This window comes from Lepidochelys kempii, chromosome 1 (genome assembly GCF_965140285.1).
Source record: "Lepidochelys kempii isolate rLepKem1 chromosome 1, rLepKem1.hap1, whole genome shotgun sequence".
NCBI lineage: Eukaryota > Metazoa > Chordata > Testudines > Cheloniidae > Lepidochelys > Lepidochelys kempii.
Window position 1 is genome coordinate 13,105,842 of NC_136380.1, and position 23,199 is coordinate 13,129,040.

At 48.3% G+C, this 23,199-nt stretch overlaps 1 protein-coding gene across 4 annotated transcripts in view; it reads left to right on the plus strand.

The window, feature by feature from the left end:
* Positions 1-23,199, plus strand: part of FAM168A (family with sequence similarity 168 member A) — a 359,670-nt gene that overhangs the window by 300,309 nt on the left and 36,162 nt on the right. For all 4 annotated transcript variants that reach the window (XM_073334685.1, XM_073334676.1, XM_073334694.1 and 1 more), the window contains 2 exons: positions 6,519-6,599; positions 15,202-15,228. In XM_073334685.1, the coding sequence (XP_073190786.1) occupies positions 6,519-6,599; positions 15,202-15,228 (108 nt within the window). The remainder of the gene's footprint in view (positions 1-6,518; positions 6,600-15,201; positions 15,229-23,199) is intronic.

Genomic DNA, 23,199 nt, shown 5'->3' on the forward strand with positions numbered 1-23,199 from the left:
TCCCTCTGCCTCACGGCATGGATGTTGAGTGGCTGAATCCTGAGGAACGGGCCTGTTTGGAAGGGGTCCAGAAGGTCCTCCTCAAGAGTAGAAAGCCCTCTACTAGACAAACTTACCTGGCAAAGTGGATGAAGTTCTCCTGCTGGGCGGCCGAATGGGGCGTCTCCCCTTTGCAGTCTTCGGTGCAGTTGATCATAGACTACCCACTTAATTTAGGAACCAGGGCCTCGCACACTCCTCTATCAGGGTGCATCTGTCGGCCATTTCCGCCTTTCATCCTCCAATCCAGGGGCAGACGGTGTTCCCCCATGACATGATGGTCACATTCCTCAGGTCTTGAGAGACTTTTGCCAAAAGTTCGGTCCCCGGTCCCTCAGTGGGATCTCAGCTTGGTTTTGTCCAGGCTTACAGGCCTGCCCTTGGAGCCTTTGGCCTTGTGCTCCCTGTCTCACATGTCATGGAAGGTAGCTTTCCTGGCGGCAGTGACATCGGCAAGGCTAGTCTCTGAGCTGCGAGCCCTAACCTCAGAACCGCCGTACACTGTCTTCTATAAGGACAAGGTCCAGCTACAGCCCAACCCAGCCATCCTTCCCAAGGTGGTGTCTATTTTCCGCATGAGCCAGGACATCTTCCTTATGGTCTTCTGCCCCAAGCCGCATGAGACTGGTGAAGAGAGGTGCCTTCACGCTTTGGACATAAGAGGGGCCCTGGCTTTCTACCTAGATTGGACAAAGCCTTTCCATAAGTCGACACAGCTTTTCATCTCTACAGCTGACAGAATGAAGGGCCTCCCGGTGTCCATGCAGAGGATTTCTAACTCTTGCATTTGCACCTGCTATGAGTTGGCGGGAGTCCCTCCACCGCTGATCGTCAGAGCCCACTCGACCAGAGCGCAGGCATCTTCGGCGGCCTTCCTGCACATTTCCCGATGCAGGACATCTGTCAAGCCACGACGTGGTACTTGGTACACATGTTAACACCATCACTCAGCAGGCCAGGGATGATGCTGGGTTTGGCAGAGCTGTGTTGCAGTCTACACGTCCATGAACTCCTACCTACCTCCAAGGGATACTGCTTGGGAGTCACCTAAGTTCATTAATGATCTGGAGGATGGCGTGGACTGCACCCTCAGCAAGTTTGCAGGTGACACTAACCTGGGAGGAGTGATAGATACACTGGAGGATAGGGATAGGATACAGAGAGACCTAGACAAATTAGAGGATTGGGCCAAAAGAAATCTGATGAGGTGCAACAAGGACAAGTGCAGAGTCCTGCACTTAGGATGGAAGAATCCCGTGCACCGCTACAGACTAGGGACCGAATGGCTAGGCAGCAGTTCTGCAGAAAACTAGGGGTTACAGTGGACGAGAAGCTGGATATGAGTCAACAGTGTGCCCTTGTTGCCAAGAAGGCTAACGGCATTTTGGACTGTATATGTAGGGGCATTGCCAGCAGATCGAGGGACGTGATCGTTCCCCTCTATTCGACATTGGTGAGGCCTCATCTGGAGTACTGTGTCCAGTTTTGGGCACCACACTACAAGAAGGATGTGGAAAAAATTGGAAAGCATCCAGCAGAGGGCAACAAAAATGATTAGAGGACTGGAACACATGACTGATGAGAAGAGGCTGAGGGAACTGTTTAGTCTGTGGAAGAGAAGAATGAGGAGGGATTTGATAGCTGCTTTCAGCTACCTGAAAGGGGGTTCCAAAGAGGATGGATCTAGACTGTTCTCAGTGGTAGCAGATGACAGAACAAGGAGTAATGGTCTCAAGTTACACAGGGGGAGGTTTAGGCTGGATATTAGGAAAAACTTTTTCACTAGTGGTGATAACTTATCTAAAGTGATCACTCTCCTTACAATACGTATGATGATCAAGGTGGGCCATTACCAGCACAAATCCAGGTTTTCTTCCCCCCCCCCCCTCCAAAACCCACTATCTTGTTGGTAATAGCTTATCTAAAGTGATCACTCTCCTTACAATGTGGGGGGGGGAGAAAACCTGGATTTGTGCTGGAAATGGCCCACCTTGATTATCATACACATTGTAAGGAGAGTGATCACTTTAGATAAGCTATTACCAGCAGGAGAGTGGGGTGGGGGGAGAGAAAACCTTTTGTAGTGATAAACACCCATTTTTTCATGGTCTGTGTATATAAAAACATCTTCTGTATTTTCCACAGTATGCATCCGATGAAGTGAGCTGTAGCTCACGAAAGCTTATGCTCAAATAAATTGGTTAATCTCTAAGGTGCCACAAGTCCTCCTTTTCTTTATATTAATGAGTGACTGTCATCTCCTGCTCTTTGAAGACGTCTGCATAGATCATGGAGGGGGATGGGGCAGATGAAAGTAACCTGAAAATGGGTGTAGGAACCAGAGAGACAAGGATGCGGGAGGACACATACTCAAGGCAGGATCTGTATATATTGCCCTGCCAAAGCCTCACGAGGAAGGGGCAAGGAAGGCAGAAGGAGGCAGCACCCTAGCAATGCAGTAGTTTGTTCGTTGACCATGATGACCTGGATTGTGCCCCGGTAGATTAGTTTGTGCAGAGGGTAAGACTGGCAGGGCTGTGGAGACCATTTCTTTTGTTGTAATCTCCAGCTCCGACAGTTTCTTGCTGCTGTTTGGGAACTTCTTACAGATTGTCCAACGAGATCAGAAACCAAAACAACACCTCTTCCGCCTCTAAGGTCCTGTCTAGATTAGGGTACAAGGTCTGGTGCTCAAGGCAAGTGAAGCCAGAGAACATACACTGTCTTTAATACCCGTTAAAGTGGTTGAGTTATAGCCTAGCGGTGAGCCCTAACTGCCAGGCTGTGTGGTCAGTCTGTGTGTGTCTTGCTTACAGTTTCTCCTGTTGAAACTGTTCCACTTTGTATGAATAATTAACATTCATTGGGCCAGAGAGAAAGACTGACTCTATATCCTAATGGTCAGGGCACTGTCGTGGGAGACTCGGGTTCAGGCCGAGCACAAACGTGAGCCTGAGTTTCCTAGGTGAGTGCCTTCGTCATTGGACTAGTGGATATTTTGGGCTGGGGTCTTTCTGTGCAAAAAATGTTGAAAAGTCTCAGTTTTGTTCTGCATTGTACTGAAAACAAATACCAAAACCTGCTTTTCCCCCCCAGCCAAACCTAGCTAACCTGTTCTTACAGTTCACCCTTTATCCTGCTCTAGACAAAGCCTAAGCATAGGGAATGAAGGAAGGCTAGCAGAGCCTATCCTGCTTGAGCAAAAAAGGGGAATCGTTTCCTACAAGCCATGCTGCTCTCAGGCCAGAGATCTCAAATATGAACTGCAAACGCCTAATGACCATAGATGAGAACAGAGTTCACAAGGCTTCAAGTGGCACAACAGCAGTCTTCATGGATCTTGCAGGTTTTCCATCGTAGGTGAACATCCTGAAAAGGTTTTTGACGTGAAAAGTTTATGCTGGGGTTTTCTCCTTCCTAGCCCAATTCAGCTCCACCTCTTCCCTGTCTCCACGCCAGCTGCCCTTGGGGGGCTCACAAAAAAGTTACTACAACTTCAAGCAACTGTTTAGTGGTTTGCCTGGCTGTCAGGCTGGTAGGGATGATGGCACATGTTCTCTGGCTTGGCACTTTGTGAGCCACAGAGCCCATCTGTTGGGTTGGGGGGTGTCACAGTCTGGGTGCTCTGGAACTGCTCTGATGTCAGGACTCTGGTGCAGCGGGACTCCCCTCTCTGGTCTCTCTTACACCATGGCAGGAAGCTTCTTTGGCTTTGGCGCTTCCTGGGTCTGTCCTTGGAGCATGCAGAACCCCTGTTCACCCCGTGAGCTCCCTCTAGTGAGTCCACCTGGATGGGATACCTGGGGAAGCCTTACACACACACACCCATGTACCCCATCTTCACAGTCAGCAGTGACTCTCAGCCAGCATGGAAAAACTGGAGGGTTTATTAGTTGACAGGAACACAGCCTAGAACAGATCTTGTTAGAACAGAAATCAAGAACTTTCAGCAAAGTCTATCCTGGGGGGAATCCAGGGCCTGGTGACCTGGATTCCCCCCTCCGAGTCCCAAAACAGGAGACTGACCAGTTTCCACCAGCCCATCCCCCGACCCCCAGAACCCCTACTCTGTCCTTTGTCCCTTTCCCCGGGCAAAAGGTCACCTGATCTCTTTGTTCCCAACACCTTGGGGAGGATGGGGGGGCGGGCTGGCTGGCTATCAGTTGCTAGGTCACAGGGTGTTGATGTACTCTCACCTACCCTCTAGGGGTCTCTGCAATAATCACACACTCTTATCCCACCAGCCAGATATTTAAGCAATACATAGGGGAAACTGAGGCACACACACAGTGTTCAGAGAAAACATTAGGAACATTCCCACTTCGTCACAGGGGGAAAAGGGATCAGTGCTGCAGAGGTGGCACTCTCTCTCCCTTCTGTGCAGCCTGGGCTCTCTGCACATGGTTCCAGGGGCCCAGTGCAATGGATGTGTGTTATATCCTGAAAACTAGCTACAAACAGGCTGTGGCAATATGGACATCATTTCGGGTGGGCGGGAGGTACTTCAAAAAAAGAAAATGAATCTTCTAATAAATGTGAAACTAAGTGTGGATATTTCTGACTTGACTGCTTCCTCATTAGGGTTCTGTGTGCAATCACTGAATCTATAAATAACTTTCCTACGAGCTGCTTGATTGCAAAAATCCTGTATATTCCCAAACACATCAACAACATGGTTTTATATAGGGGGGAGGGGGAATCTGTTAAACCTCAGCATTAATGATAGCAATTTTTAATTAACCTGATTTAGAAGCCAAATGTAATACTGATGAAAATGAAAGGGTAGAACATACAGTAATTTATTCCAGTACAGTGGTCATGACTGTTGAATTAAATTTATTCAAATTAATGTTAAAAAAAATCTTTGTAGCACTAGGCTTGGTGCTGGATGCCACGCTTTGGAAATCAAGTTAGAGTGCAAGCTTGGACATTGGGTATGTGAAAGCATGGCTGTGCAAGCAGTGTAGGATGAAGAGGTTCTTTAACAGTGAGGGAAGATCGGGGGTGGGTAAAGACCAATCTTGGTCTTGTTTAAAAGAGGGGGAAAAAATCAGTTTGTGGTCTTTTACTAACTGCTCCTCTCCGGGACGTGCTGGTTACAGGAAGATGGTCCTTGTCAGTTCAACATAGGAAACTGCCTAGGATTCACTTTGTCCTCCACAGAACAGTTCCTTCCCTGGGATGAGGACCATTATAATAAGTACCTGGATAGATAATGGGCAACAGTTGTTCAATAGCACACTCCACCACTGTACAGCAGGAAGTGAACCTGTCAGGCTGTTGAACCTACATGAGGGGTTTAGCTAGAAAGAATGTAACTGAGTTGGAATTAAGTATTCAGTCTGTGAAATGGACCAAAAATTGTGCTGGTTTTAAAAAAGCCAAACAAACCAACCAATCCCCCACAGGCTGAACTCCAGCAAGAAGAGGGGAACATACAATAACATGGTAGTGTATTGAGAAAAGCGTGCTGCTGGGTATGTGCATTGTGTATGTATGCATATGTTTCTGAAAGCACATGACAGCATGATGTTCAGGTGTCCAGTAAATGATGCTTTTTAGGAGAGGTTAGGGTCCTGTTGACTTCAGTTGCACTGCTTATGTGAGCAAAGGTTGAAAAACAGGGCATTTAGTTTTAAAAATGATTTTCCTCTGAATTCACTGGGACTTGTGTCCATAGCTGTTTGAAGAAGGATCATTTGTAGCCTTTGTTAAAATGCCTATTAAAACCCTTTGCCTTACCTGTTAGTTCCAAATGGTACAAATTGTTTTGCTTGTCATTTTCTAGGTGGCTGGCAGATAATTGGGTACAAGTGATGAGTGGTCCCAAGAGCTGTAGTACTTTCATGCAATGTTTCTAGCTTTTCCATAACAAGGGAATCTGGCTTATAGAAACTCTGCTGATGGTGAGGAAGGGCCCAATTGAATAAAGTGCTGAGCCTTTGCTGTGAGATGTAGAGCTCTCTCAATTCCCAGTGGGAGTAGGACTAAACAGGATTGGATCATAAAGAAGCAGTAGCATAACTTGCTAGTTTGATATTTGTTTTTAAATTCAGTGATTGTCTATTTAGCAAAATGAAGACTTAATAAAACGTGTGTACTCCAATCTTGAAATTTTATTGTGAGTTCATTCAGACTAATAAATCACGTTAATATGGCACTGCAAGCAGCTTAGTAGGAGTAGTTGTGTTCTACAGAGCAGGTAGTTTTCTACAGAATACGTTGAATATTCCTGTGTTCTTTAACATGCTGGTTATTCGCCTTCAGTTTCCAGGGAATAGTTGCAGATGACAAGGGAAAACTTATACTGTTCTGTGCTCTCTACGTTTCCTGCCCATCTGATAATACACGTTCAGCTTTATATCTCAATTGTGCCAATCATCCTTGTGTTCAGACAGATTTTTTTTTCTCCTAGGGTGCTCTCTTTTCTCCTTACTCTTATTGACAGAAGTGTATTTTCTCTGTCCTTCTCATTGCAGGTTATCCAACTGGGTATCCCACAGCAGCCCCTGCCTACAATCCGAATATGTATCCAACCAGCAGCCCTGGCTATGCCCCAGGTAAAAATAACTTTTCATTCTGGAAACAGTTCACGACATGGTTAAGGATACAGGAGAGTCTCACTCATTTGCCGTTGGTTAACTAGCACACGGAACCCTGCTGTCTCCATGTTTTTCAGCAAATAGTACAGAGGCTATAGTAAACTCTCCCATTACTTCACAAAATATGTCACCACATGTTTACCAATCCCTGTCATAGGTATGTCTGTGGACCCCTCACCACAGCATCTGAGCTCCCACACAATCTTTAGTGTATTGATCCTCACAATCCCCCTGTGAGGCAGGGCAGTGCTATTATTATGGGGAACTAAGGAAGTGACTTGCCCAAGGTCACAGGAAGTCTACGGCAGAGCAAGGAATTGAACCCTGGTCTCCCAAGCCCTCAGCTAGTGCCCCAATCGCTGGACCATCCTTCTTCTCTAGAAAGTTATCAAAAGTATCATTATAAAGAATTAAAACAGAACTGCATTGTCATATAGGTGAACACAGAACCTGTTGTAATGGATTATCCTTCCTTTTCTGTGTGGGCACTTAATCAATAATTGGCAAAATTCAGTAATTCACAATAAATTGTTCCTGCACATCATCAGTGCAAATTAGCGAGGTTCCATTGGTGATTCATTTTGAATATTCTAAAGTAATTTTCTTGCCTAAGCAAACCACTTGCATTTCATGCATTTTGAGCCCAAACCTGGAAGTCCTTACTTAAGCTATATTCTCCTTGGAGCCCGTAGAAAATTTCCTTTAGACCCCAATTCAGGAAAGTGTCCCTATTCAAGAAATCACTTAAGTATGTGCTTAAATTTAAGCATATGCTTAAAAGCTTTTCTGAATCAGGGCCTCAGGTAGAACAAATAAAAACCTTTACTCACGTTGACTAGTTCCTTACACTATGAGCAGGCTCTTAGACTTCAGGGGACCTACTTGTTGAGTAAGGTACTACTCAATATGACTGAGGATGGCAGAATCAGAGGCTAAATAAGGGCTTCAGGATATGGCCCTTGTTTATTTTTTGCTTCGTATACAATGTAATTTAAACAGTACATAGCATAAAAAGATGCAATATCTCCTTTTGTAACCACAGTGTTTTTGAAGTATATAACTTATTACCTGTAGCTTTTTAAGCCACAAGGTTGTTCTTACAGGAATATTGGCAGGGAGGGGTGAAGAAGCACAGGGACTAGAGGGATGGGGTAGTGGCCGTGGGAGAAACAAGAAGCAAGAAGAAGTGGGGAGGGAGTGGGGGAGAAGCCAGCAAATAGGGACCTGGTGAGGACAGGGAGGAGTGGTGTTTGGTGATGGTGGAAGCAGGGATCTGGGGTGGGGGGAAGTAGTAAGGGGGTGGGATGGTAATGACCTGGAGGCAATTGGGGGCATGGGGAATGGCGGTGGCAAAAGAAGCAGTGACACAAAGGGGAGAAGTGGATAGATGGGGATGAAAGCAAGGAACTGGAGTTGGGGGCATTGGAGATGGGGAGGGGAAAGGAGGGACCTGGAGTGTATGTGGGGAGGAAGGGACTGTTTGTTACAAACCCTGGGTTTTTCAGTTCCATTTTCTAGCAGAAAAGCATTGTGCTGGAAAATTTTCAACCAGCTTTCCTAGTGACAATTATAGGATATACCTAGTGTACTAGATACTTATGACAGACAGTGACCCAGGGAAGTTTGGTAAAGAGATTGTCTCTAGTAAATTTGAGGGTTGAGAGGTAACCCTTCAGAAGAGGACATCTGGGATGATATTCTTCAGGTTTATTACCAGTGTCAGATAAGGGTGTTAGATAGCCGGGATAAGGAGGTCAGTTTAAGAAAATGGTGCACGTAGTCAGGATTTAAATGTATAGGACCCTGAAGTAGATTTTGAGGTCGTCCTCATCTATACTGAGTAGAGGAATTTCACTTATTCCAAAGGGAGGCTAATAAAATTAGCAGTTGCGTTCTGCAGCCCCAAGCAAAAAGAGAAGGAGTATGTGGAGTCTCTGATACAGACATTCAAGGAGCAGTCAAGGAGAGAACGAAGAAAGCTCTGCACCTTGGAGCCCCAGGAGGATAGTGTGTGTGAAGCTGGAGGGGAGTGATCTACTGTGCAGTAGCCTAGATGGGAATTGATGACCCAGCTGCGTATCTGTGTGTGTCCCCCTTCTCAAGTGCTCTCATTCCAGTTGAACATCAGCACTTAAAAGCTTGCTGCCAAATGAGTAGGTGCCTACCAAATTCAGGGTCCATTTTGGTCAATTTCGTGGCCATAGGATTTTTAAAATCGTAAATTTCGTGATTTCAGGTATTTAAATCTGAAATTTCACAATGTTGTAACTGTTGGGTCCTGACCCAAAAGAGGGTAGTGGGAGGGTTGCAAGGTTATTTTAGGGGGGTTGTGGTTTTACCACCCTTACGTCTGCACTGCTGCTGGCGACGGCGCTGCCTTCAGAGCTAGGCATCCAGAGAGTGGCAGCTGTTGGCCAGGAGCCCAGCTCGCCAGCAGCTGCGCAGAAGTGAGGATGGCCTGGTATGGTATTGCAACCCTTACTTCTGTGTGGCTGCCTTCAGAGCTAGCGCCCCAGCCAGCAGCTGCCACTCTTCAGCCGCCCGTTGCCACCCTTACTTCTTCACTTCTGCTGGCAGTGCTGCCTTCAGAGCTGGGCGCCTGGCCAGCCGCCACCGCTTTCCAGCCACCCAGCTCAGAAGGCAGTGCAGAAGTAAGGGTGGCAATACCATGACCCCCCTAATCTAACCTTGCAACTCCCCCGCAACCATATTTTAGGTGAGGACCCCCAGTTTGAGAAACGCTGGTCTCCCCTGGGAAATCTGTAGAGTATAGGATTAAAGCACACAAAAGACCAGATTTCACGGTGGAGATGAGATTTCATGGCCCATGATGCATTTTTCACAGCCATGAATTTGGTAGGGCCCTACAAATGAAAATATCACATGGAGATGCTGGTGCATTCAGCAGCAAAGGAGTTAAAGCGGAAGAGAAGCTTTAGCAGAGGCAGGTGCAAGATATGTACAAGTTCTGGCCACCTTCCAGGCACACCACCTCAGGGGAAATACGGGAGGAAAAAGGATGTTTACAGTCGAGAATGATGCCAAGATTTCAGACCTTCAGAGCAGCATTAAGGAGAGTGATGGCAGTGTCAGAGACATGGGACAAAGAGGACTTTTTACCCAGGAGGAAGACTTCAGGCTTTGATTCATTCAGTTGTAGGAAGTTATGGTTGGAGCCAATAATTGAAACCTTCTGTCCTGTTTGAGGGTTTTGGAGAGCTGCTGGCATACTTCAAGCTGGTTAACCAACCTTTTGGAATTCAGCCTGTGCTGATTATCCACATGTGTGCTGTGCAATTAATAAAACCCAGTGGAAAGGGGATCAAGTTACTAACATATATAAGGAGAAAGAAACTAAGAACAGACCCAGGAGAGAGAGAAGCAGCATCGAACAATGGGTGAATGGACTAACTGATGGATTTTGGCAAAGGGGGACAGGCATTTAAAGGTTCATCTACACTGCACACTCCTTTGGGTATCATATAGAGAATATACACTACATGTCCCCCTAGCATGGATATAGTTAGCAAAGTGTGGATGGTGAGGCACTACTTAGGCGAGTAGTGACCCCTGTGGACAGTGATGAGCTGCCAAAATCTTAACAACCGGTTCCCTCCTCACCCCACAAGGGGGTTGTGGCCCATCCCCGCCCCCTGGGGACTCCTGCTCCATCCAACCCCCCGCGTTCCTTCATGGGCCTCCCTGGACCCTTGTCTCATCCACCCCCTTCCCCTGTCCCCTGATTGCCCCCAGAACTGGGCAGGAGGGTCTCGTGGGCCACCGTAGTGGGTGCCCACCCTGCCCCTAAGAGCCAGAGGGACCTGCCAGGGGGCGAGGTGGGGAGTCCCAGCAGTGCTTACCTGGGACAGCTCCCAGGAAGCATCTGGCAGGTCCCTCTGGCTCCTAGGGGCAGGGAAGGGTACTGGGGGGGAGCAGGGGCAGCGGCCGCTCCCCCCACTGATCACATCAAAAGTGGCGCCTTAGATGCTGACTCCATGGGTGCTCTGGGGCTGGAGCACCCACGGGGAAAATTTGGTGGGTGCAGAGCACCCAACTGCAGCTCCGCACCCGGCCCCAGCTCACCTCCGCTCTGCCTCCGCCCCTGAACGCACCGCCCCACTCTGCTTCTCTGCCACCACTTCCCACGAATCAGCTGTTCGGCAGGAAGCTGGGGAGGGCTGAGAAGCAAGCGGCGGCTTTGCACTCAGGCCCAGGGTGGCGGAGGTGAGCTGGGGCAGGGAGCAGTTCCCCTGCGCGCCCCCCGGGTTACCTGCTGCAGCTCGTGTGGCCCTCCTCACGCCCCCTGCCCCAGCTCACCTCTGCCTCCCTGGGCCTGAGCGCGAAGCAGCTGCCTGCTTCTCAGCCCTCCCAGGCTTCCTGCGCGAACAGCTGATTCACAGGAAGCCGGGGGGGGGCGGAGAAGCAGAGTGGGGCGGCACATTCAGGGGAGGAGGCGGAGCGGAGGTGAGCTGGGGCCAGGCGTGGGGCGGGAAGCTGCCAGTGGGTGTTCTGCACCCAGCAAATTTTCCCCTTGGGTGCTCCAGCCCCGGAGCACCCACGGAGTCAGCACCTAGGGCGCCACTTTTGGCCAGTTGTTAAATTCAGAAGCCCTTTTAGAACCGGTTGTCCCCTCAGACAACCGGTTCTAAAAGGGCTTCTAAATTTTAACAACCAGTTCTAGCGAACCGGTGTGAACCAGCTCCAGCTCACCACTGCCTGTGGATATGTACCTGGGTACGCACCCTCCCTGCCCAAGCAGTGCTTCTCCCATCTGTACAGTGGTTTTTAGCAGTGTAATGTCCCACTGCACCTCTGCTGCTGGAGTCATACCCCGCCAGAGGGAAGCAGTCCAGCAGTAGGGAAAGAGTCCGGCAGCAGGGTTCTGGAAAGGCTCCAACAACCTTAAAAAAGCACATGTAACATCTCATAGTGCTGTGTACTATTCTCTGCGGAGCACACAGAGTCGAGGAGCGTTATTCGTATGCAAGATGTGGAGTGAATGAGCCAAAGGCTCTGTGCTGTGCCATGTACACGATGCATCTTCAAAGGTTGTTTAAAAGCTTGTATGATATTATATTGCATTTGTTTTAAAAATAGCCCAGGAAGAGAAATTGGAAAGATTAGGACTGCAGTTCAAGGAGAGAGGCGAAAAAGGTATATAAAATGATGAAGGGTACAGACAAGATTAACCAGGGTCTCCTATTTTACCTTTTACAAATGCAGGAATGAGGAGAAAACCAATGAAACTGAAAAGAAACAAGTAGTAAAATGATAAAGGAAATTGTTTTGCACAATGCTTAGTTAACCTGGGGAACTCCATGCCACAAAGCATAATTGAGGATAGGAGTTCAGCAAGATTCCAAGAGAGATGAGGTATGTATACTGATAATGAGAACATCTACACTTTACGTTAGAAGGGACCAAAACATAAAGGATGGATGTACATCTTAATACGTCAGCACATAAGCCAGCCACTGACTGTTAGGGGTTAGGGACAGGTTATCTAATATTTGACAGTTACAAGAGCTCTGTCACCTTCTTCTGAAGCATCCAGATCAGACCATTGTCAGAGACAAGATGTCAAATTAAATGGCCCACTGGTTTGATCTGGTGTGGGAATTTGTAAGATATATTCTCAGATCAGGAAAAGCAAGCACTCAAAGCACGAGCCTCTTAATCTTTCTGACACTGCTTATTAAGCTCTGTAATGCTGGTGGTAACCAAACACTCAAACATCCAGAGATAACAGTCCAGCACCCCTTTTGGTAAACTGGAGCCAAGAATGCTCAGCACATACTACAAAAAAACGAAACAATCGCCACGAGATTCTAAGGGGGAAATCCAGAAGTCCTGGCCGAAGTTCTTGTTGTTAAAGTAATTGCTGTAATTTAATTCTTGATTATCCTAGTCCCCCATCTCAGAGAAGCTACTACATTCCTCAACTTCTGACAGACCTCCACTCACATCACACCAGGCCTATATTGATCCCTCAGTTACTGTGGCCAATTCTGAGGTTTCTGGTCCTCCATGCATGTTGCGAGCTTCTGGGTCCAACAGCAACATGCGTCCCTGTAAAGGCATATAAATATTTGTCCCAAACATTCTTTACTCATGCGGGGGGGGAATGCTTGGAGCCAGTAGATTTAACCATATTCTGTACGGATTTGCGTAGTACTCGAACAACAAGCTCTCCTAAACTGTTCTCTTCAGGTTCTCCTACTGTGATAGCAGAGTGCCTTATCTTTATGAAATGAATAACAGAATGGCAACAGTGCCTGGCACCATCCCTTCCTACATACTCCACAGCAGCTGTGGAGGAGAGAGAAGGATTTTGTAGGCACTAAGGGTTAAATTTTCAAAAGTGTTGAAATAACTAAGTCACATTTTCAAAAGTGATTTTGGCACATAGGAGCCTGGCTCTTTGGAGCCAAAGCCCCATTTCAAAATGGGACTCAGGCGCTTTTGGAAATTTTAACCAAGAACAAAAAGTCTGACACCTCCTTTGTGTATTTCCTACCAGACAGTGCAGGTGAAGTCAGACTCGTTTCTTCTCTTTAATGACTTCTAACCAATTCTTATAATTCATTCATAGAAGGGGATTTAACAATCAGCTGCTGTCAAACTAGTGCTCCCAAATTGCTTATCAAACTGACAGTCATTCAGAAATAAATCAGCTCCACATCTGACTCTCAAATTACATCCACTGCAAAACATTATTTTGCCTCACTTATGAAAAAGTTTCTAGGTGCATTTAATAAGAAGAAAGAAAGAAATCCCCAGTTAAAGACTGATTCACCAGGATATCTACATGTGGCTGAGCACAGTTTTCTCTTAAGCTTCTTAGGCTACGTCTACAGTGCACATCACTGTCTGCAGTGTGTATGGTACGTGTCGCTACACACTGCCATCGGTGATGATTAGCCACTGGGCCAACGGGGCCGTGCCGAGGCACCCTGGCCAACTGGGGGGGCCCTGAAAAATGGGTGCCCCTGTGCCCTGATCCCTCTTTGCCTGCCCGCCCGGCGCTTCTGCCAGGGAGTGGGGTCAGGCCGCAGGGGCTTGCCCCACTCTGCCAGGTGCTCCTTATCAGTATACATACCTCATCTCTCTTGGAATCTTGCTGAATTATAATCAGTCATGCTTTGTGGCAGGGAGTTCCCCAGATTAATTAAGCATTGTGCAAAAAAAATTCTTTTATCATTTTATTATTTGTTGCGTTCCATTTTCATTAACCATCTCCTTGTTCTTGCATTATGTGAAAGGTAAACTAGGAGAGCCTGGCTAATCTTCTCAATGCCATTCATCATTTTGTGTACCTTTCTCTCCTCTTCCTCTGAACTAATTCTTCCAATTTCTCTTATGATATTTTTCAAATAAATACAATAATATCATACAAGGTTTTTAAACTGCCTTTGAAGGCTTACCTTGTATGGGGCACAGCACTGAACCTTGGGCTCACTCATTCTGTGTCTTGTGTACAAATAACTCTCCTGGACTCAGACAGGTATACAGAGATTAGTACACAGTAGTATGAGATGTTGTGTGTGCATTTCTAAGGTTGTAGGGAAAAAATGTGTGATATGTTATTTGAGAAATAGTGCGTGGTCCTGTGAATAAAACTGCATCCTACAACATCCTCATATGGGGCAGAGTTAAGTTGTATAGGTATCCTTACTTTAACTCCTAGGCAAATTTGACATCTCCTGAATTTCTAGGGCTTTTCTATGCAGCTAGCTTTCTCAAAGTCCCTCTCTATTTTTGTGAGTGATCCTCTTTAAGGTCCAATCCTGCATCATCATGATCCACTAGAATGGGTGTAGGTGGCTAAATTAACTGATCCAAAAGCTCATTGGGAATATTTTTTTTAGCCAAAGCCCTCCTTTGGGATTTAGTCACTCCCACTGAAGTTAGGAGGCCTTCAGCACCTTGCAGAGTGGGCCCTTTGTTAGCAGTCACTTCATTATAGCCAACATAGAATTAAAACAGAAACATGAAGATTTTTAAGAAAAAACTAGTACAAAAGGAGCTTTCTATAGTATTCCATCCATGGATATACAGTATGTGACAGAGTGAGGAATGTTCTCCACTGTGTTAAATGGAATTGAATTTAAGTAATACTGTGGTTCAGTGGTTGAGTTAAAACCAGTGGTCTGTATCGATACAAGGAGCTTTTACTCAAATTGAATCAGTTTCTGTCATAGAGCAGGCTGGAAATAATCAAACTGCTGAAAGGAACATGCTGTCAAGGTTCATGCAACCCACTATAAATGTGTGTATAGCAGAGGAGACTCAACTTTATTTAAAGAGTTGTAATTTTGAAAATATAAACCAATTTTAAAATGTACATGTGGGTTGTTTTAGATGTTAAGACTTCAGCTACCTTGCTGTGGAAGGCAGTACTGTACATTTTCAGACTCCAGAACTACTGTTCTCAATTCTGTCCAGTTTACAGGCAAACTGGTTTTACTGGGAAACATATTTGTGTAGCATACTATATGCTGTGTACATATTGGCACAAATCCTTAGTGGTCATTTAAAACAAATAATTTTTATTCAACAGAGTTTCAACTCCTGCATTCAGCTAATGGTAGGAGAACTGTTTATCCTCGTCTATGTTAAGCTTATGAATGTGTAACATGATAAATGTGTAGAACTGATATGGAGGGGGTAAACTCAGCCTGATGGAGAGAGTGTCTTTCACCAGTGATCCCTTACGGCATGCTGGGATACGTATTCATGATTAAAAGCTGCTTTTTATGAAATGCAAAAAAAGGTTGCTACTAGAAAGACTGGATGGCTCAGAGGATAGAGCGCCTTTCATATTTGGTCAGTAGGGACCAAATTACCTTCTGCTGCCTGTTCAGTAGCCTCTCAGGGCATGTCTGCACAGCAGCTGGGGCTCTGGGAGCGTGCTTTCCAGTGGGGACAGACACACGTGCTAGCTCTCCTCAAGCTGGTGTGCTAAACACAGCAATGCGGCCATGGTGGCACGGACAGTGGCTTAGTCTTGTGGTCCGAACACAAATGCACCCGCCCCCTTGGGTGCGTACTCGGGTGGTTAGGCCAAGACGCTAATAGTGCTGCTGCGGCCACGCTGCTCTTTTTACCGTTGAGCGAGCGCATTTGTCTGCCCACGCTGGGAAGCATTTGTCTGCTCCTGGCTGCTGTGTAGACATAGACTGAGAAATGAGTAAGTGGCTCTGTGATGGGGTGGACTAGGCCCAGAGGCCCTCTGCTAGAGGCCTCAGGGTCCTGTCCCATCCCATCCTAGAGAGGAGCACCGCCGACCGGGCCGTTAAAAGTGCAATCAACGGTGCTGTGGGGCTAAGGCAGCCTAGTACCTACCTGTCCTGTCTTTGCACTGCACCCTGGAAGCAGCCAGCAGGTGGGAGCTTCGCACTCTGCCCCCACCTCGAGCTATGACAGTGCCTGCGGGCAAGAGCAGTGCGCGGAGCTTCCTGCCCCCCGTGCCTAGGAGCTGGACCTGCGGGCCACTTCCAGGGCACAGCGTGAAGCCAGGGCAAGCAGGAAGCCTGCCTTTGCACCGCTGACCGGGAGCAGCCCGAGGTAAGCCCACGCCCCAACCTCCTGTCCCAGCTCTGAGACCCCCAAAACCTGGAGCCCCATCCTACACCCCAAACCCCTTATCCCCGGCCCCACTCCCAGTCAGAGCCCCCAACCTCCTGCCCCCCAACGTCCTGCCCCAGCTCTGAGCCCCCCAAACCCAGAGCCCTGTCCTACACCCCAAACCCCTCATCCCCGGCCCCAGCCAAAGCCCTTACCTTCCTGCCCCAGCCCAGAGTCCACTCCCACACCCTGAACCCCTCATCCACGGCTCCACCCCAGAGCCCGCACCCCTAACCGGAGCCTTCACCCCCTCCCATATTCCAACCCCGTGCCTCAACCTACCATGCCCTCCCACACTCCAAATCCCTCGGCCCCACCCCCCAGCCTGGAACCCCCTCCTGCACCCCAAACCCCTCATCCTCGGCCCCACCCCAAAGCCCGCACCCCCAGTTAGAGCCCACACACCCCAGCCCTCTGCCCCAGCCTAGTGAAAGCGAGTAAGGGTGGGGGAGAGCGAGCCACCGAGGGAGAGGGAATGTAGTGAGCAGGGGGCAAGGCCTCAGGGAAGGGGTGGGGCGGGGAAGGGGGTGTGGCCTCAGGGAAGGGACAGGGCTAGGGTGTTTGGTTGTGTGCGATTAGAAAGGTGGCAACCCTAGTAGGGACAGGGGGAGCTAAGAAGAGCTCCTGGCTGGCTGCTGGGCCTGAGCATAGAAGAGAGCTAAGGGCAAGCCACCAGTGAAAGCCACCCCCCCCCGCAACTTCTTTGGCCCACAGTGGCAGCTCAGCCGAGGCCAAACACTAAATGGACCAGGGAGACTGACCTCCTCCCTTTGCCGTATAGGGAGCTGGTGCATGTTAGCAGCGGCGCAAAACTGCGGTGTTGCAGCTCATGCTGCAAACAAAGAGCATGGGCCTCCAGGCCTGTTGATCGGGCGCTTTGCACCAGCTCTGTACTCTCTCCAAGCTCCGCGGCGTGAAACTGGCAGAAACTTGCTGCTTAGAGACAATCCGCTTCCGTCCTTGGTAGTCCCCCAGCACAGTGAGACAGGCTGAGTCCATGGAACGCAGCTGCTCAGATTTCACTCGGAGGAGTCACCAGCCTCCATTATTTCTTGTCAAATCCATTTGACATTTAATTACAATCCCTGATCTATTCCAGACTATTTATACAATAACAAAACAGTGCTCCTAATGACTCCACAGAGGAAGGTGACAGGAGTAGATACCATCATCTTCCATAGGGGTTCTTTAGAAAGGTTGCTAGTACAAGATATTAGCTGGTTCCTAAAAGAACTATAATGCTGAAGATGGAACTGGCAGAGGAAAGTGAGTTTTTTTTAACCTTCTTGGCACTGACAGACTCGAAATGCTCAAACAGCCTAAAGTGACACCAGACACCAATTTTCAAAGCCAGGCTAGAGGAGTTAGCATCACAGACCTCCTGACTTCCAGCACCAGAGGGGCTTAATGAAACATGGAGGGAATTTTGGGAGAGCCCCCGAATCCGAAATCCTCTCAATCCTGCCACTTTCGTCCAGGCTTGACTCTCATTAGAAAAACAAAAGCAAAGCTTAGCTGGCATCAATAGGTCTCTCTCCCTCTCTATGTGTCATTTATAGATGGAATAGTTGCAAGTTTTCAAGTGAAATGTAGTTTAAAAGAAGAGAGTGCTACGGTGTCTCTATTGATTTCTTTTGCACCAAACCTTTCCAAGAGATAGTTAGCCACCAGCCATTGCATTCTCTGCAGACCTGATTTACATCCAATGAAGCAACAAAACCTGGCATCAGGCGGGTGAATGTATATCTCATTCTGCTGGGATTCAGAAACCTTCCCTCACCAGTGCAAAAATACATTTCTAGCTTACGCCAACTCCTTGTTGTGTGTGACTTTGTTTCAGAGCTTTCAATATCTTAGAATGAAAGAGACAAGGCAGGTTGAAAGATCAATACAGAACTCCAGCATGTCAAATATTGATAAAGCTTATGTGAGTCTGGCTGCCAGGCAATTTCGCTATAACCTTTCCTTTCCCATATACAAAATGCGTGTGCTTAGAATCCCGTGCTATAAAGAAATGAAGCATGCTAATTATTAAGAGATGAGTGATATTTTTAAAGGATATCATTCTCTTTCCAGAGTTAGAGGATCTCTGCATTAAACCTAATGCATATTCCCCTTTAGGCCTTCTGTCTTTCTGTGATGTTTTTTTTTCAAACATCCATTTTATTTTCCTGTAAGTAGGACACACATTTATCCACACTGAACATGGTTTCTGCCTTAACTCTACCTATTAATAATGCAGTAGAGAATAACGCAGGCCATCCATTACTTGGATGCTCTCATTTGGCAGAAAATCAACCCAGGAAATTAGGTTTATCTGTTTTTCATTTCATGATATGGAGTTTGTAAGTTATCTTCCCTCTCCCCACCCATTTCCCATTTCTGGTTGCTTCATCAAGATAATTTCTGTTCTGTAAAGATGTAAAGATAAAGTATCCTGCATATGCCCCCTCCCTCCCCACTCATAGATCACATGTGCTTGAGAAGGAGGATAGGCTAGGGGTTAGGATTCTAGCTAATGCTTTCACAAATCCATGTTCAATTCCCAGCTCTGCCACAGACTTCCTGTATGACATTGGGCAAGTCACTTAGCCTCTCTGTGCCTCAGTTCCCCATCTGTGCAATGGGGATAACATCTCTGCCCCACTTCACAAGAGTGTTTGAAGATAAATACATTAAATACATTAAATACATTGTGAGGTGCTCAGATACTACATTGATGGTGACTACATAAGTATCTACAGTAAAACTATCCCAAACCTGGCTCCACATTCCAGGCATTCTTTGCAAGATGCCAGGTCATGAATAAATGGAGACCAAGGAAAGGATATATTCCATCACATATTTAAATGCTTAGTTCCACTTTCTTTAATCTAAGGATCGGTTGTGTGCTCTTATTAATGATATTGGCTCCATACATGCATCATGTACACTTCTAGTTGAGAGTTTTGCCTCTTTGGCTTTCCATGTGTTATCATCATGTAGTCATGTTGTCTGGAGCACATGTTCCCTTAAATATAGTTGATGATCAAGGAGTCAGGACATGAGTACCCATCATTGCAGTGCTGTAGCTATTAGGTTCAGCTCAAATTACTTGTCCAGTCTCAACAATTGGAATTCAGAGGGCCCCTGTTAGAGATGGATAAAAGTGAAAGCTTTTCCTTGTCAGTTAATAGTCTTGGAATGAGGCTAAAACAAATCCAGCAGATACTGGTGATAACCAGGTGAAGAACTATGTTAAATCATCTGAACTGTATTTGTCTCAGACAATACCTCGTGTGGTGGAAGAGTGCCTGACCTGACATCTGGAGGGTAGTTTACAACCCCTAGCCTTCCATGGTATCTCTGCTTACAGAACCTGGATGTTAGCTCTGACATCTGCGTACGAGAGAACTGTATTTGTACCATCCATGCTGTGTAGCTGTTTCAAAGGACCATAAGCTATTTCTGTTCTTAGATGCATCCTGAAATTCATATTTTGTGTAGCTCTAAGCCAGGGGTAGGCAAACTTTTTGGCCCGAGGTCCACATCGGGATGAAAAAGTGTATGGAGGGCCAGATAGGGAAGGCTGTGCCTCCCCAAACAGCCTGGCCTCTGCCCCCTCCCATTTCTCGCCACCCTCAGAACCCCCAACCCATCCAACCCCGCCCCCCGCTCCTTGTCCCCTGACCGCCCCTCCCAGGACCCCCACACCTAACTGCCCCCTATCTAACCTCCCCATCCCCTGACTTCTCCCCCCCAGAACCTCTGCCCTATCCAACTGCCCCCTGTTCCCTGTATCCTGACCGCCCCCTCCTGGGACCCCCACCCCTAACAACCCCCCCAGGTCTCCACCCCCTGTCCAACCGCCCCCTGCTCCCTGACTGCCCCCCAGGACCCTCTGCCCCTTATCCGACCCCCTGGCCCCCTTACCATGCCGCTCAGAGCAGCATGTCTGGGAGCCACGCTTGAGATAGACACGCTGCCGTGCTGCCCTGCATCAGAGCACAGGCCCGCCGCCCAGAGCGCTGCCCGTGCGGCAGCATGGCTGAGGGGGCGGGGGGACAGCAGGGGAGGGCCGGAGGCTAGCCTCCCAGGCCAGGAGCTCAGGGGCTGGGCTGGACGATCCCGCGGACCGTAGTTTGCCCACCTCTGCTCTAAGCCATGTATTCTGTGAGGGTTAGTGATTTAAGAACAAACTGCACAAGGCCAAGATGCAAACTTCCAAACTGCTCAATCCAAATAATTTGAACCATTAATCCACTGAAACTGGCCAGGGGGCTGGGGGGGGGGGGGTCACCCACAAGGATTTGTTTCTACCCCTAAGATAATTGGTCTTTCCAGAAATGCAGATAACATGTCAGGGTCTTGGAGATGAGAGCAGTCTTCAGGTCTGGAGAATAAAAGTGTAAGTGCAAACAGTCAACAAAAGGGATTTTGTAACCTTTAACATCGGGCATTAGGCAGTCTCTAATATGACATTCACACTGCTGGGTGCCATGCAGGAATAAGCAATAGATATGGAAATCCTCAGTCCCTCACAAGCACTCAGGAATGGTCAAAGGCTCACAACACAGCGATCAGATCTTCAAGTATGGGAGGGATCAGAATCCAAATTTCTTTCTTCACTACAAGCCCACATAGGAAACTCCCAGTGTTCTATATGAGAAGACAGAAAGGGAACTTTGGCAATGGAGACAATAGCCGACTGCAGGAGACGCAGTTCTTGTGTCCACTGACTTGTTCCACTGATGATGGACAAGGTCATAGCTGATCACACTGGATTTCCAGTCTCACCAGCTCTGATTACTTGGATCCAGAGCATGTTTTTCTCACACACCTTGGCCCCTGAAATGAGGTGGATCAAATAGTTTGGTCCATAACTGGTGTGTCAAGTCATCCTAGCACCTAACAAGGAATTCACAAAAATTGTTTGTTTTTGTGGATTTTTTTAAATAAGAATTAAATGGAGGACATTTGTAACAATTCAAACTTCCTAAATATTGGAAGCCCTCTGTTGTGCTGTCTGACTTAGAGAGTTCCAGTTTCTATAACTCATTTGCAGCAAGTTCTAGTACTGACCCACCCTCTACTAGAATATGAGGTGTGAGCAACGGTTGGTATTTTCAAAGGCCCTAAAGCAGTTAAGCTGGGAATTGGGCACTCCCTCAGGCCCCTTTGAAAATGCCAGCCAAAATGCCCAATTTAACTGGCTACCCATGAATCGTATGGTACCCAAATTTACACTGGGCCCAGAAGGGTGAGTATTGGACAGTAGGTATCAGTGTTTAATACTAATATGCAGTGATGAGCTGCCAAAATCTTAACAACGGGTTCCCTCCTCACCCCACGAGGGGGTCGTTGCCCACCCCCGCCCCCCGGGACTCCTGCCCCATCCAACCCCCCACGTTCCTTGCTGCCCCCCCCCAACCCAATCCACCCCTGTCCCCTGACTGCCCCCAGAACCGGGCAGGAAGGTCTTGTGGGCCACCGTAGTGGGTGCCCAGCCAACCCCTAAGAGCCAGAGGCACCTGCTGGGGGGCGAGGTGGGGAGTCCCAGCAGTGCTTACCTGGGGCAGCTCCCAGGAAGCATCCAGCAGGTCCCTCTGGCTCGTAGGGGCGGGAGAGCGTAGCTGGGGGGATCAGGGGGAGCAGCCACTCCCCCCACTGATCACATCAAAAGTGGAGCCTTAGGCGCCGACTCACTGGGTGCTCCGGGGCTGGAGCACCCACGGGGAAAATTTGGTGGGTGCAGAGCACCCACCAGCAGCTCCCCGCGCCCGGCCCCAGCTCACCTCACCTCCACTCCTCCTCCCCTGAACCCACCGCCCCGCTCCGCTTCTCCGCCCCCTCCCCTGGCTTCCCGCAAATCAGCTGTTCGGCGGGAAGCCAGGGAGGGCTGAGAAGCAGGCGGCAGCTTCCCGCTCAGGCCAAGGGTGGCGGAGATGAGCTGGGGTGGGGAGCAGTTCCCCTGCACACCCCCCCCGGGTTACCTGCTGCGGCGCGGGCGGCCCTCCTCACCCCGCCCCCCCAGCTCACCTCCGCCCCCCTGGGCCTGAGTGGGAAGCCGCGGCCTGCTTCTCAGCCTGCCCCAGCTTCCCACGCAAACAGCTGATTCACAGGAAGCCTGGGGTGGGGGGCGGAGAAGCAGAGCGGGGCGGCGCATTCAGGAGAGGAGGCGGAGCAGAGGTGAGCCGGGGTGGGGAGGGGAGCTGCCGATGGGTGCTCTGCACCCACTAAATTTTCCCCTTGGGTGTTCCAGGGCTGGAGCACCCATGGAGTCGGCGCCTAAGGCGCCACTTTTGGCCGGTTAAATTTAGAAGCCCTTTTAGAACCGGTTGTCCCTCGCGGAACAACCGGTTCTAAAAGGGCTTCTAAATTTAACAACCGGTTACAGCGAACCAATGCTCACCACTGCTAATATGCAACAAAAAAATTTGAGGTCTCCATACTGTCAAAGAAAAAGGAGACCTGTTAAACCTTTGAATAACAAGCTCAGGGTACAGCATGTACCTACTGCAGAGCTCAGCTTGCAGGAAGCTTTCGTATTGATGAGCTAACCTCGCTGTTCTTGATGTGCTGCCAGAAAGCCCCTGGTTTAGTGACTGCCGTTTTGTCACAGTTGACAATGCACTTGATTGCAGTATAAAAGACTCTTTAAGATCAAAGCCAGTGGTAGTCCTTATCAGCTTGCTTTGCATGTTTTCTAATGTCCTTTTCATGCAGGGCTTTGGAGCTGTGCTCCGGCTGCACTCCAGCTCCAGGCAAAAACCTGCAGCTCCACTGCTCCGGAGCTGCTCTGCGCTCCAGCTCCGGGCTCCACTCCAAAGCCCTGTTTTCATCTGAGAACAAAGACTTTGGGACCTAAGTAGATACAAACACATGAAAAAAATGAACATGGAAATTCTTTCCAAAGTGTTCTGAATTTTTGTCTTTCAATTTTCAGTTCAAT